General features: G+C 31.8%; 1 protein-coding gene and 1 pseudogene across 1 annotated transcript; one reads left to right on the top strand and one right to left on the bottom strand.

Moving 5' to 3' along the window:
- The first annotated feature begins 10,023 nt into the window (after window positions 1-10,023).
- Window positions 10,024-11,988, top strand: LOC143611502 (uncharacterized). The gene is made up of 5 exons (XM_077085708.1): window positions 10,024-10,246; window positions 10,323-10,417; window positions 10,875-11,022; window positions 11,607-11,653; window positions 11,707-11,988. The coding sequence occupies exons 1-5, from the start codon at window positions 10,153-10,155 to the stop codon at window positions 11,986-11,988; spliced, it is 666 nt and encodes a 221-aa protein (XP_076941823.1). The 5' UTR covers window positions 10,024-10,152.
- A 1,407-nt stretch (window positions 11,989-13,395) lies between these two features.
- LOC143611500 (calcium/calmodulin-regulated receptor-like kinase 2) lies at window positions 13,396-15,001 on the bottom strand (annotated as a pseudogene).
- Window positions 15,002-16,123: the final 1,122 nt, after the last annotated feature.

Here is a 16,123-nt window from a genome sequence, read left to right as displayed (position 1 = left end):
ACCAAAACAAATCATATGCAATGGGAAACAAGAATATAAATTCGATCAAACGTTGTCAGAAACTAAAAAAAAATATTCTTTTATTTTCAAAAATCAAGTAAAATAAATGTGTGAGCAGAAAATAAGTATCCAAAGGAAAGGAGGGTTGATTTAAAATTGATAATATCGAATCTCGACCCCAATGAACTTTACCTCATTGACCGTATTTTCATATTTTGTATTCAATATTTTCGTACTTTCCATGTGTTTTAAGTTTGTCATGTTTAAATAATAATTAAGATAATTAAGTATACATCATTTGTTAATTTTTGAATTTTAAGTTTACATTTTTATAAATAATATCGTACACATTCATTAAAACTTTGCACAGTTCAATTTATAGAGGAAAAATTTTAAGCGTCAATTCCTTTTCTTATCTTCAAATCCAAAATTATACAAAAGTCACTATATTTTCTCTCTTCTTTTTAATTAAATAATACTGTTTTATACATTTATCATTATCATTTCTCTTAAGTTCACTCAAAACCACTTTCAAAATATATCAAAAAATTACAGGACATGAACAGTAACTTTTCAAATATATAGAAAAATTACTGCATTTCTCTTTCTTCCAATCACAACACCTTAAAACACTCCCTACATTATAAAAACTCCGCTCATATATTTTGATGGATTAAATATGAATGCTTTAAATATATTTATTAAAGAATATTAATAATAGCTGGCAAGAAGATAGAAAGTAATTACAATATATGGGAAATAAAGGAATGAAAGTATGAAAACTACTAACGAAAGTTTAAAAGACACAGAAGCAGCAAACAAAATGGACTGTCAAGAATTAATAAAACAAAGGCAAAAATTTAAAAAAAGCTAGCTGTATAAATAATTTTTTACTTCATTTAAATCAATGAATATTTTTTGTCTTGTTCATTTATATAATAAATTTTGACTGGCAAAATAATATCTTTGATGACATGATCTTTAGTAGCTTTTAAGGTAACAAATAACTTACAATTTGGGAAAATAATATCTTTGACATGGTGACACTCTTTAGTCTTTACACTCATCCCGAACATCTCAAACTCATAGGCACATCACATACATGAAGTTCCAACAAATCCAAATTTAATCAGAAATTGTAGGTAAGTTTTGCTCTATGATCAGGGGAGCTAGGTTGACAATGATGGAAGGCCGTAAAACCATGCTTATTTGATCAAATGTATGTTTACTGTATTCAAGTGATACATCCAACATTCGATCAAGCTAATGACAAGTGTGAGATGTAAAACCTCAATGTGATTTTCGTATTAGACCAAATTTATTTTTAGTTGTTTACTATAATCGACGAGCTACGTACTTTTGGATTAAGTTTTGAAAACAACCTATAGAAACATGCTTCCAAATGCTTTGTAAGCCATATTGATTAATTTTCTTAGTAGTTTTGTTTTGAAAAAGAAAACACCTTTAATTTCACTTTTTGAATCATATGTTGAAAACAATTTAGAATCATGTTTCCAAATGCTTTGTAAACCATACTGATTAATTTTCTTAGCAGTTGTGTTTTGTATAAGTACTACTTTTACTTTCGGATGATGTGTTGAAAATGTAGGAATCCGTTCGCGTATAAAAATAAAAACACTTTTAATAAAATGATTACAATACAAGGAATCAAACCTATTTAGGAAAGCAAATAAATTACAATACGAATTACACCAATACAATTGAAATAAAATAATGCAAGAAAGGTGTAGAAAGAGAATGGTGTCGTGGTCTTTGTGGCCGAGGATCGTGTTTTACACGGGGCCCTTAAAACAAATTCCGGGTCTCTCCCCGTTTTGTTTCCCAGGGTACAACGGCCTAAGCAATATGTACTGCCGGGGAGGGCTCTAGCACCCGAATAGTACCTTAAAGAAAATGATGAAGATGACCAAGAATGTTGGAATTTTTTTAGAGATAAATTTGGAGAAAACACAAGAGAGAATGTTTTATTTTGTGTGTTTGTGTTTTTGTGTCTACAACCAATTGGAATTTTTTTAGAGAGAAATTTGGAGAAAACACAAGAGAGAATGTGTTATTTTGTGTGTTTGTGTTCTTGTGTCTACAACCAAGGAGCTCCCTTGGTATTTATACTAGTAGAAAGTTGAAACCATTCAACCATCATTAATGAAAAAATGAAAACATTCCAATCAATATTAACCAATGCATTTAAGTTTTGACCAAAACTTAATGACATGTTGAAAGGTCTTGACTAAATTAAAGGTGCTTCAACTAATCATATAACATAAAAGAATTCAAAATTAAAAATATTTTATTTACACAAAAAATTTTCCAAACAAAAAACAACTTGAAATCATGCTTCCAAACGATTTGTAACCCATATGGCCGTGTCGATTAATTTCCTTAGTAGTTTGTTTTTTTTGTTTTTTTTATAGGAAACTCCTTTTACATTCTGCCATGAATGCTTTATGCTTAATTCATCGAATAAAGAAAAAAAAATTATTTATATAAATAACTAGAAGGTAGTTTGAAATGTTCGTCAATAACAATATAAGTGTAACATATTCTACTTTAACTACTCTAATTTACATGTTTTGATCATGCTTATATGGGTTTATTTTGACTTAATTCGTTTTGACCCGACAAAATTTTTAACATTTTCTTTGTTTAATTTTCTTCTCAGATTGGGGGAGACAAAGATGAATGCAGGGAGGCGGATATTGACAGAATTTGAGAACAATGGTCAACTTTTGTGTCACAGTTTATTTTCCGATGATGTATTTTGTATTAATTAACTGATATTTTGTTAACTCGTGAATCTTTGTAATATTGACTTAGGATCTCTAATTATGACATGAAATTGACAATTTTGCTATATTTGTAATTTATTTTGTTTGCCATGAGAATTTAATTATTGTCATTAATGTAAAAATTAGTAATTAAGAAAAAAAAATATAATACGATGATACGCATAAATGTAAGTCGTAAATCGGTGTCATAAATGCGAGTAAAGAAAGCGTGCCATAAATGCGTCATGTTTTATGACACGCATGTGCGTGCCATTTTTAATTTATTACTGGGGCTTTAACGACACGCATTTGCGTGTCACCTGTACCCTTTAATGACACGCAATGCGTGTCCTTAAAGGTGTTTTTTCTAGTAGTGAGAAAACAGTTTAACATTACGGTACATCTTGCTTAGATGGATAAATCAAAATTCAATTTGACTTTCATCCTCGTGCTGAAAACTTGCATTTACGCACACACTAGCTCTCCAAAATCTAACTTTACTAATAAAAGAAAATAATAAGGAAGATGTGGCAATCCCACATTCATTTTTGGTCTAATATCTCTTCTCATTCATTCTACATATCCATGAGTTATGGGCAAAACCATTTTGTTAAATGGGTAATAATTTCCTTTCTAATCTTTCATCTCATTCATATCTATCCATGGGTCTGGGTCAAAATAACTTTGGCAAGAGGGTTATAATTTCCTTTATAATTTTCTAATTCCTTGTCTTAGTTATCCCACATATTCACGGGTCATGGGTCATGGGTCAAAACAATTTTGACAAATAGGTATAATTTCCTTTCTAATTTTCTAATATATTATCTCATTCATTATAGCTATCCATGAGTAATAAGTCAAAACAATTTTAACAAATGTTGTATATTATTATAAACTTGTAATGGTTCATCTAATTTTAATTTCTAAATTTGAGATTATAGACTTCTTACTATTTGTAGTATATATTTTATTTTCTTCTTACCTTTAATTTTTTTTATTTCTTAAAAAAACACACTTTATTTATTTTTATTATTTAACAAATCACGCGTAATACACGGGTTCAAAAACTAGTGAGTTATATATCCAAATATTCCTTTTCGTTCTAAAACTTTAAGCTTGCAACTTAGCAACCTACACCCCTCATGTTTCTTTTGTTTAACCCCTGCCCCCTGGCCACAACTTGTACTATTTCTCACCACCAGCGACACACTTTCACCAAGGTAACATCATCACCCCTTCACAAAATGTTTCTAGTAACCCTATACTTGATAGAAATGGCAACAAAGAGCCAATTCCGGGTTCCAACGACATCAATCTTTCCTAGTCACAAACCTTTTGAGTTTAAAAACATTCTTGCACCTCAAATAATCAAAAGTTCATAATTTGTTAGTAAATTTATAATAGCTTTCATTTAACTGGCACTCTACTATGACTAGCGAGTGTAGGGCCCTAATAGATAACAACACTTAAGAATTAGTACCAGGTTACACAATGCACATTTATTCGTTTGATGATGTTCTTTCACCAAAAATTTAATACATATGGTTCAATGCAACGATGCAAAGCTCGATTAGTCACCAATGGTAAATGTTAGCAAGTGGTATTGACCATGAAAAGACCTTCACACGTTGTAAAGGCGATAGTTCATAGTCTCACGGTATCCAGCTCTTGGCCAATCTATCAACTGGATGCTAAGAAAGCCTTTCTACATGTCGGTCTAATCTAGACTGCGTATATGTTTCAGTGACTGGGTTTTACTGATCAATCTAGTCCCTCACAGCTGTGTAGCAGTGTTGGTAACCTAGATTATTGGGTCATTTGATATCATTTATTGCGAACTTTGTACCTTCCATAGATACTTTAAAGCTTAAACGGGATTGGTGATTAGGTATAAATAATGTCAGCGTCGTGATAGGTGAGGATCTCCCATTATTGTAATCCTTTACAGAAAAACCAAAAAAGACTAAATTCGAGGAAACAAAATTTTCTATTGTACACCTTGAAATGATATTTCCTTTCATGCTACTAAATTAAAAAACCAACTTCTATTTATCTAAAATAAGGTTTTATCTTTGGAAGAAACATGCCTAGAGAGAATAACAAGGGGGTTAAATAAAACTTTTATAGGAGTTAGATACTTCACCATATAATGTACTAGTCTATATGCCCGTGTGACACAAAGGTTGTAGATGTTAACTCTAAAACATGTGTTAATAAATATAATAAAAGTAAATTTGAAAACTAAATAAATATTTTTTACCATCATGTTGCGGCGGCAAAGGGTCGTGCTATAGTGTTATACTACTATTCTAGAGAGACAAACAGATAGTTAATCATAATGTTGAGTGCAGGGCCGGCTGGAGGGTGGCGTCGGTTGGACCGCCGGCCGGGCACGTAATTTTTAGGGGTCAAAATTTTTTTATTTATATTTTTTATATATACATTTAAAAATATAAAACTTATAAAATATGAATTGCTCTTTATCATCTTATAATTATTGGGCCCGAAATTATTTTTTATCCACAATCCATTTAATTAAGTTTAAATTATTGGGCCCAAACTAAAACTAAAAACTAAAAAAAATTAAATAAAAACCCGATGCAAAATAAAAGAAATAGCGATCGATGAAATTTCTCTTTGGTTCTTTCTTTCTTTGCGAATGCTGAACAACGACCAACCTAGCCGACCACCACTGTTGGTTCGTTGTTAACCACCAGGCTCCTTCACGGTTGACCAAGCTAGCCACCAATGACCAAGCTATTTTTTTTCCAATGTTAGGACTTAGGAGAGTTTCATGAATCATTGGTTAATCGTTAATTATTACAGTATTTGATTTTAATAATATATTTTTCTATGTTTATTGTTATAACATTAAGCCTTGTTTAAAAAAATATTAGATTATATATTTCGTTACTCGTTAAGGCTATGGGTCTTTTTTTTCCGGCTCGGCTGAGGTATTTAAATCCTCGGAGACGGCCCTGGTTGAGTGCAACAGTCATATTACAGTTAATCATCATGTTCTATATAAAGAACGAAATCCTTTGTCTAATGTCCTAAGTTTTAAATGTAGCCTTGCGTCATGCAAACCTGAAATATTCATGAGAAAAATATGTCATCTAACAAAAATCTCAAATGTAGACAAATTTAGCGCGTCAAAGCCTTTTGCACCTGATTAAATGTTGTTCCTTAAGAAATGGTTCCATTGTTGTAGTTGCTTAAATGTATTGTATAATTTCTTGGGCAAGATATTTTTCTTACAAAAATTGAAGGTACCGAAGCTTGGAAAACTTAGATGATGGTTCTTGTGAAACCTAACATTTTTTTACCAAACCGTCTAACGAATATTCTGCACCTGAGATCAAAATGAGCAAATTGAACATCAAGGTTGAGAAGGTAAACGGTTTAGGATTAAAAAAAAAAACAGTCACCCCAATGCAAGTCTAGAAGTGGTTCACTTGCAACAACATCAACAATCCATGATCTCAACTTCTCAAGGTTAACCACAAAACATGTCAAAGTTAACAAAAAGTCAACTCTAACAAAAAAGTCAAAGATGACAAGAATAAAGAGTTAAGACCCTAATACAAGGTTAAATTTGACCTGATAATAAAAACATTTTTTACCCGTTAATGAAACAAAAATGCTGACAGGTTAGTGGGTTAAATTTGACCTGATAACAAAACCTTTTTAACCCATTAATGAAAAACATTAAATATGTTTCCGATCGGGATTTGAGACTCTTTTAAATCAATCATTCGACACGAACTAATTTTACTAAAAAAACCCATTGACCTAAACTTGTTTTGAACTAAATACGAACCCGGCTATTACTGTTTAATTTGACATAAAAACTAAAAATACATGAACAATTAATTTGTCTTTTAAGTTAGCAAAACCTTTCTGATAGGTGAAACTTTTTTGACCTGTTATCCCAGCCAACCAAACTTGCCTGTTTAAATTAACATAAAAAGTATGGAAACATATGTTCCAAAACCCACCAAATATTTTATTTCTTTCTGAATAAAAACCGTTTTGTGTAAATCCAAAGTACAACTTAATACACAGCTTAAATATATACATCCCGCGCATGATAATAACAGAAAAGTGTAAGAGATCACGCGTTTACCTTCATTTTAATTTCAAAACCTCGAACGATGCTTGCACAAATCCACTGCCATCCGGCTTGTTTTGCTTTTGTACCACCGTTTAGTTCACGGTTATGTTGTTTTAACCTTCAAATGGGAAATCAAGTAGTAAAATAATATTAATTTAAACTCATATCGTAGTACCTCAAAAAGTACACCAAACAAACCCATGCCAGCTACAAGCTCTACCATGTAAGATAAAGTCTAGACCAAAACATATTCAATTATGTAAGTCCAGCAACTACATATAACGACTTAGTTCACAAAAATACCGAAAAAAATGCTATTATTTTACAATAATGACCTGTTTTGAATGCCTATTTCGATCACCAACGGAAGTCACCATAATCTGTCTTTTTTGTCCCAATTTCCTATGTCACAAGTTACCAAGTAAGAAATGAATTGAAAAGATAACAAAAATAATTCAATATGAATAACTAAAATAAACTTATGCATTCAATTAAAATGTATCTTTTCTTCATATTTCCATTCGTTGATTCAATTTGAAATGTACCTCGACCAATGGGAATATCAAAATAGCAAGACCATACAAGACCATACACAAATGTGTTGCAGTCAGTATCATGGGAGACACAAACCCCTATTTGATATGTAAGGAAAAATACACAGCATAAGACAATATCAATTCCAACTTAAAACTTACCTACAAGTGTGAATAGAAGATGTAACCCAAATACAATAAAAATGGAAAACATATACCTAGTTAACTATTAAATATGTCTAAATAAATTTCTTGACACCTTAAATCAGCCGAATCTTTAAAAAGAGCAAGAAACTTCAAAAAACAAAAAAAAAAAAAAAAGCTACCCGAAACACAGAAACATATGTTCCATTACAAACCAACAACCTAAAGGCAAAAGGAGACTCTATCTGAAACTTTAAGACCAAGTCCTTCTAAAAATAGCTTTATTCTTGTGTGGCCCCTAAATTGTGACGATATAATTAAAATGATATATATGAACAGTGAAATAAATGAAATTTATGAATATGAGTGCATATATATGAGAATCAAATCAGTAATACCTTCGGCTTAAATGCAAATTTATATTTAGATTCCGTAGTTTAGTGTGAAGCATTTCGATAAATGCATTTTTTAATTAATATAGTTTGTTTAGTTAGATTAAAAATATTTTTGTGTTAATTCTTTTTTGTTTGTGAGAGATGATATTGATTGCTACAAAGAAGTTATTTGATTAATTTATAGCTTATTTGGTTGGTACAAAGCATTTGTTGGATAGTTAATATTTTGCGTTTAAGAAAGAAGTTGCTCCATGCGTTGATTTTTAGGTTTTATTAGTAGAAACATGATCAAATACATTTTATTCTTAACATGAAAACAGTGAGAACCAATTTGTTATTATTATTAGGTTTATTTTTATAAGTGTTTACTGTTATTTTTTGTTCGTATTTGCTAATTTTCGATTATGAGACGTATAAGTATTTGCTTGTTTATACTTTGTTGTTATTATTAGATTTTTTCTTTGGCTGATATTGGTATTTGTTGGTATTATTTTTTTCTTGATTTTGATTCTTTTATTGTAATTTTTAGGTTTTTTTTCTTTGTTATTATAAATAATTGTTTATATAGATTAGTATTTTAGTTGGTATTGTTTCTTACGTTCTCATTTTTTTATAAATTGGTATTATTTCCTATTTTCTTATGTTAAAACTAAAATACACATGAACCTTCCCTTTTATCAGTATATACAAATAAATCATTTATATTGTTAGTTTATAAAAGTTGTTGATAAGTACTATGTTTAGGATCCTATTTCTCACTTAATATTCTTGTAACAGTTAATGTTGTGATTGAGAATAAAAAGAAAAAAAAGAAAGAAAAGAAAACTCAATCTCATATGCAAAAGAAAGCTGATTAAACCCATAGTATTGTTAAATGTTTTTTAAACCAACTTCAACTAATTAATATTTTAGGTCGCATCACCTATAACCTCTCCTTGTTTCGATACAATACTTTGCTATCGACTACAACAACCCTAATGCAGGTCTCGAAAGGGTCGGATCTAACAACTTATCTTGGATCAACCAAACTTGGTGCTAGTGTAATATCACACCAAGACACCTTGGTCTCAGATCTTGTGGAGTTGTCTTTATTTCGGCTTTTGTTAGCAGAGAACTCAAGAGAAGATAAGAACTTGTTTAACAAAAGCTTAGTTGTCTCATACTCATGCTTGCCATTTATAGACAAGCATGATATGAGACATGCATGATGTATTTCATAAAAGGCTTAATGGGCTTATGTACAATGGCCTTAGGCTCGAAACAAATATTACAAAACAAGCCCAAACATACTAAACAATATAAAAGACTTTAGATAAACAAAACGAGGCCCAACACCTAATATGCATACGTAAAAAACTTGATGAGGAAATTAAGTGTTGTAACATTACAATTGGACTGCGAACCATGTAGCCCTTGATTTTTCGAAACTACTTAAAATAACATGTGAATGCAAAACATATTACTTAAAAAAAATTGTTACACTACTATATTCACACATATTTGCTAGTTAATTTAGTTTACCCTATAAGAAACTAGCTTATTGTGAATCTATATAGTGGGATTAAAAGCACAAACCTTGTTAGACTTGTTCACAGGTGTAGATGTAAATATTGTGAATTTGTTCATAAGTTAAATATGCGCCTCCCTAGTATTTCAAGAGTGCTAATTTGCAAACTCTCTAAAGACTAAAGCTACATCTAAATTTATACTAATTAATGTTTACTATGGAATCAGATTACCCGTTGTTACATGACTTAATATCACTAGAACTACAATCAATTTGTTACATGCCTCACTATAGGTGGTGGAGAAAAAGACACTAGAAACACAAAGCTGGGATACACAGAATTAAAGATGACACCAAATTTGTTCGACAGGTGGGAAAAGAAGATTTTTCATTGATCCTTCCATCACACATATTTGTTTTATTTAATTTGTGCACATTACTTTTGTTAAAGTTGTGCACATTTCAAGAAAACGTATATTTTAGTGAAGGCCATGTTGGAACCCTAGTTTGACCGGGGCAAGGAAGGGTAACTTACTAATTTAAACCGTCTATAAAATCCCACATGCTCTTCTCAGTTTAATCTCTTCTGGCCTCTTTCACATCAAAACAACAGTCTCAACTACTAGCTAGCTAGTTTATAAAGCAAAATAGAAAACCCTAGAAATTGTTAAGCATGGTGTTTATAAGGTTTACAGGCTTCATACTTGTTCTACTTCTTGGTTCCTTTGCACCGCAAAGTCTCTCTGTACATGGTGCTCATCATCAAGGTACATATCTCTGTGTCTATCTCTATCTCTCTATCTATTTCTCTCTTGCTCAATATCTTGCTTGTCTCTTTGCTAGAAAGAAGTTTGGTGGAAGGAGGTTTAATCAAAGAGACTCAAGAAAGTGACTCATTTCTTAAAAAGGCATCCAATAAGGGCTTTGAACCTGTTCAAGTAAGGTCTTTCAACCTAGTGATTGTGATTCTTGAGTTCATACATAGTCGAAAGGAGTCTATGTGTGTGAGAGTTACATACTATATATATATATATAAAATATCTTTAAACCTAGTGGTGCGAGTATATATAAAAAAATATAGGTTTCTATTTGGGCTAGCGGCGCAGCTTGAAGTTACATGTTTGCCTTCCATTTCGATGTTGACACTACTCTTTAATTAATGAAATGTGTGTTATAGGCATTCTTGACGTTTTATGATCGTCATCTCTTTATCATATGCGAAGATACTAAAAGGGAGGGTATCTAAGATATCTAGTGAAAAGTGTTGTGAGTTTTGTTCAAAAATAAGAACAAACATGTGTAGTTCTTTTTATTTGATTTAGGCTTGTAACTTTAAAGTTGTACCTCAAAATGTATTGTGTTTAATTAGGAGATTAAGGGTTATTGTTCATACAGGAGCATGTTGTAGAAACTTTGGCGATCGGTAGCGGATCAAATGTAGTGCGAATAAGAGGAAGGAAAATGGTGATGATGTTGAAGGAAGATGAAAGAATGGGTTCAAGATCAAGCACAGGTGAAGTCCAGAAGTTGAAGGTGGAAGCAGGTTTTGTTGCTTTCACTGCTGATTATCATATGGCAAAACGCCACCCTCCTAAGAATAATTGAAAACAGGCAATAATATGTATTACTAATTACTAATTGTATTTCTTATTTTAATCATGAGTAGATCCCTCATACTTATTATACATTTTTTTTTTACTTTTATTTAACTCTTTTAAACATAATATATTCTTAATAATATGGAAAATATGCACTTTTCTAAAAACAATATTCATTAAACACAATTTTATGTGAGAAATAATCCTGCTGTCTCAAAGATTCATATATTTTCCAAAAATTTACTTATTAAAAACTTTTTTTTTCTGTGGCATCTTGTATATATTCTTCATAATTTGTCACAACTCTTTCATAACTATTGTTTATTAGTTTCCATAAAACTAAATTGGCCTGAAAGCTTAATTAAAATATAAATCTTGGATATGGAGAAGTATTACGACAACTCACTGATTCATTTGATTATTTTATGTCTTTAGCCTTAAAAGATGTGTTAGATTTGGGTTAATTATAAGCTTAAAGTGTAATATTATAAGAGAACTTAATATGCTTTTGTCACATTTTTATGAACAGATATTCATGCTTCAAAGCAAGGACCACAAGACTTCTTGAATAACCAAGTAATATATCTCATTTTTCACTTACATCATGAATATTGGAACATCTTTGATAGCTTATCAAGACATATTCGTTGCAGGGACAAGAAAATGAGTCGGAGAAGACGACTATAAGCCCTAGCCAAAGCTCGTTAAAACACCGGTTTTTTCGGTCTAGTGCAACTCCCTCAAGTTTTAGTACAAATAAACTGTTTCCTGATAATCATCAGAGCGACGGATGGAAAAAACTACTTGAAGACGCCGATAAAAAAGTTATGCAAATGATGAGAAGGGATTACGGTGGCATGAGGAGGCCACGACGGAAACCTCCCATCAACAACCACCAGCCTGGAAACTAAGTAAACAAAATAGCGATTTGGTTTAGTATTTAGGTCTGGAACATAAAACTTAATTCCCGTAGATGATAATCCGATTGCTAATGTGAACCATCACCATTCATGTTAGACGTAAATAGCTCAACAACACTTTTTTTTGCAGTTGAGGGTTTCTCATACATCGTGGTTTGGTTTCCTTCATGATGTTCGTCACAACAACAATTACCGCCAGGCTTTCTTGTCCTTAGAATTCCGCGCCAAAAACTCCAATTTAGCAACTAATTTATTTTATTTTTTTTTAAAATATCTTTTATGAATTGCTCCGGATTTTAATCTTAGATTTCGTTGCTATTTTTATATGTTTTTGTGACCAATAATTTAATTTTTTAAATAATTTTTTCAACTGTTAACAATCACTCACCCATAAACATTGACAAATTTTGCGACCACCCTTAAACGTAACTTATATGTTTTCAAATATTTGTTAGTTGTTACCGGTGCCTATAATTCAATTTCGATTACTTGTTTGCTTTTGCAACCAACTTACGACCGTATGTTATTACTTTCTATTAATAACTTTTTGTTATTATTAATTTTCACGTATTTGATTAATTATCTTTAATGATTTTGCGAATTAAACAAGGCAATCGCAAACCAGATCTTGGTTTAGTTTTAGTACAAGTAGCTATAACCATCAATTGTTGTACCCTTTCATGAAAACGAGCCAACCCAATTAGGCTAACCGTTATACACCGGTGGGGATGTGGTAGCCTACATGGCACTCCTCACGCGAGGGAGATGTGCTCCAATCACCCTAACAGATTTGAAACAAGATTGGTTATCAAGAGGATTATTATTATCATTACTACTATTTTTATCAAATATTCTGGTTTTACATAGTTTTTCCAGTTAAGACTCTAAGGTAGCGTTCGGTATAAAAAAATGAGAGACGAAATAAAATGGTTCATTCCAAAGGAATGGAAAAACGTTTGGTTGTAATGTGGTAATGAAATAAACCATTTCACAAGGAATTGTGAATGAAATTCCTTTAAAAAAATACTTATATTAATATTTATTATTATTATTAGTAATAATAATAATATTAATAATAATAATAATTAAAGGATAATTATTCCATTCCTACATGGTAATCAAACATGACAATGAATGGTATTGATTTATTTCATTTAGTTGTTCCATTCCCACATCAATTCTATTCTCTCATTCATTCGATTACGTCATACCAAACAGACCCTAATAGGTTTCCAAACCTCTTGAGTTTAGCTTAAAGTTTGGAGTCAGTTCGACTCATTTTCTGAGTGTTTATTAAACTTAACTCAAGTCTTAATCTAGCTCGACGATATATATCTTACTCTCTAGATAGTAGATACTCGTATCTTGGATCGATCCACATTTCAATATTTATCTAATTCATGTGTACAAGTGATCAGCAACATGTAGTTGATTCATTTTGACCCATTGACTTACTAGATTGACATATTCCAAGAGGTTTTGTTGTGGATGAATGGCTGTAATGAGTTCAAATAAGATGATCCCGAAGCTTAAATATCACTCTTTGTTGTGAACTTGTTTGTGGATATATACGTTGGATCAATGTACCCGTACGTACCCTTAAACCACGAGTTTCTACCATCATAGACCGCTTCTTTCGATAAACCAAACTCAGCAACCTGTTTAACTTTTATGTTTTTCAAGTCCATTTTCACAATAACGCGATAAATGCTTACATTATGGTGTGGTATATTATGACTTAAATGTAACAAAAAACAAATAATTGGCTTGAAAACAGAAATAAGTAAACAAAATCTTACCTTGGCTCTCATTAAGTGGTCTAGCAATATATTTGCAGACTTCAAGTCTCGATGCATGACAGGAGGAACTGCCTGCACAAAGTAATATAAGCGTCCATCGTTCAAAATGTAGAAACAGAACAGATGAGAAAAAGGCAGACCCCTCACCCCATCGTGAAGGTACTCGATTCCATGTGAAATATCAAGGGAAATTTGAAGTCTTTCTTGCCAACTCAGTGCGAGTTTTTCTTCACCTACAGATGGTTTTAGTTAAAACAAGAAAAGTTCAAAAATTTAGTATGAAAAATGAGTAAAAACGAGTGGTTTTAACTTTTAACGTATGGTGTAAAAAACTTGCCAAGCTTCCGTTACTCATGTATTCGTATATTAAAATACGCCGTCCTTTATCTACACAATAACCGACTAGATTTACCAAGTTTCTGTGATGCAGTCTTCCCAGTAAAGATACCTGCAGCATGACTCATGCATTCATATGTTAGCATATGTTCTTTTAGTTTTGTATGAGCCCTGTATAAGTCAAGATTCTATAGTGATTACCTCGGTTTGAAATTCTTTCTCGCCTTGTCTGGATTCAGCAGCAAGCGCTTTTACAGCAACGACTTCACCCGCAGGCATCTTAGCTTTATATACTGGACCAAAAGACCCTTGTCCCAAAACAGTTGTGAAGTTATTTGTAGCCTTTTGTATATCCCTGAAAAAAATTTATGAAATTATATATACTATTATGTGCCTTAGCTTTATCTAAAATATTCAAATCTTGAAAAAGTGTAAAATGTTTCTGTTTTCACTTCTGCAGAAGTGATGGTCTGTCTGCAACCAAAATACAAGTAAATGGCTCAGAAAGTCAACAAAATCTTGCTTTTTTCTAGAAAATAGCATTTAAAAGAACTAAAGATTGTGAAGCAGCATACTTGTAAGGGTATCTTGGTAATCCAGATGCTGAAACCAGTTGTTGTTTTCGGTTTATGTTCCATTTAGGCAGAGGAGGAGTTTTCACGGGATAAGTTGAAACGTCAACGGTCAAAAGAGTTTGAGAAAAATTCACTCGGTTTGTTACTTGTGTTTTCACCATTTTCGCATATAGGCTTTCTAAGACGAGCACGCGTTTTGTGCCATCTTATGCCAAGAAGGACGAGTGAAGCTAGAAATACGCCAAGCGCCACACCAGCGCACACTCCAATTATTACTAAATCCGCTTTAGTCATGTTTTTGGTCTCTTTATAGTATCAATGACAGCATCTGAAGTTTGGTGACCAGGATCGATAAACACAAAAAACAAAACTTTAGATCATAAGCTCGATCTCGTAATTCTCATTAGCTCGAAAATTACAATACTCTTCTTCTTCATATTGATATATCCCACAAGCTCGGGTATATATACTAATTTAAATTTGAAAACCCAACTAGACTAGAATACAAATACTATAATCATACTCAAATACTAATTGGTAAAAACAAATCTAAATTATAATTAATAAATAAATTCTTTGTTGTCCAAGTCATTTGCTCGACTTGTTCACCAAGTAATTTATTCCATGTAAACCAAGTCACGTGCTCAACTTAATAAACAAGACACGAACCCATCATATGCTCGAACCCGCCTCATTGACTCGAGGACGGGAATTAAGTCCAACAGCATCTTACAAGAAACTTCTTTAGTCTCTAAATCACTGTTAACTTGTGTGAAAGAAACAGTAATTATCATGATGCTAAGGAGTCAAGAATCGGACAATTAGATTCAACATTTGATCCCAAAACTTAGAATCAAAATAAAATTTGTCAAACGTTCTAAAACTAACTATTAGGGGTGTTCACGGTCCAGTTTTGACGGTTGTTAGGTCAGACCATGAGCCAAAACCGTCAGTAACGGTTTCTATCACCAAAACCGGAGAGTTACTAGCGGTTTGGTTTCATGGTTTCGGGTGGTAGAATCGTTAAAAAAATACATAAAATTGAAAATGAAAAAAACCATCAAAATGCATAAGGAAGCACATAAAAAATGCCCAATGGGAACAGTTTCTATACATAATTGTAGTAATGAAATAACAGTTAACATATATAAAACAGTTGCTACATTATCATCAGTAGTTTTCATTGGCATAATGGTAGTATGTATTTTGGAGAACACTTTCAACCACTGTATTTTGTTGGATGCGCAAAGCCTAAGAGCTGACATAAATGATGTGACACACGGTTTTGAAACTTGACCTTGTAGTGTAGGTAGAGAAAATTGGTATTATGATATATGATGTCATATTACATATACTATACTGTTTCTTTTATCATTCTTTTGTATGATTTGGTTTTAGTATTTGGTCTTTGGCATT

This window comes from Bidens hawaiensis, unplaced genomic scaffold (assembly GCF_021521415.1).
Source record: "Bidens hawaiensis isolate Kalapana, Puna unplaced genomic scaffold, B.hawaiensis_p1.1 tig00031241_1, whole genome shotgun sequence".
NCBI classification, from domain to species: Eukaryota; Viridiplantae; Streptophyta; class Magnoliopsida; order Asterales; family Asteraceae; genus Bidens; species Bidens hawaiensis.
Note: the sequence above shows the minus strand (reverse complement) of the source record. Positions and strands in the feature narration are given on the sequence as shown.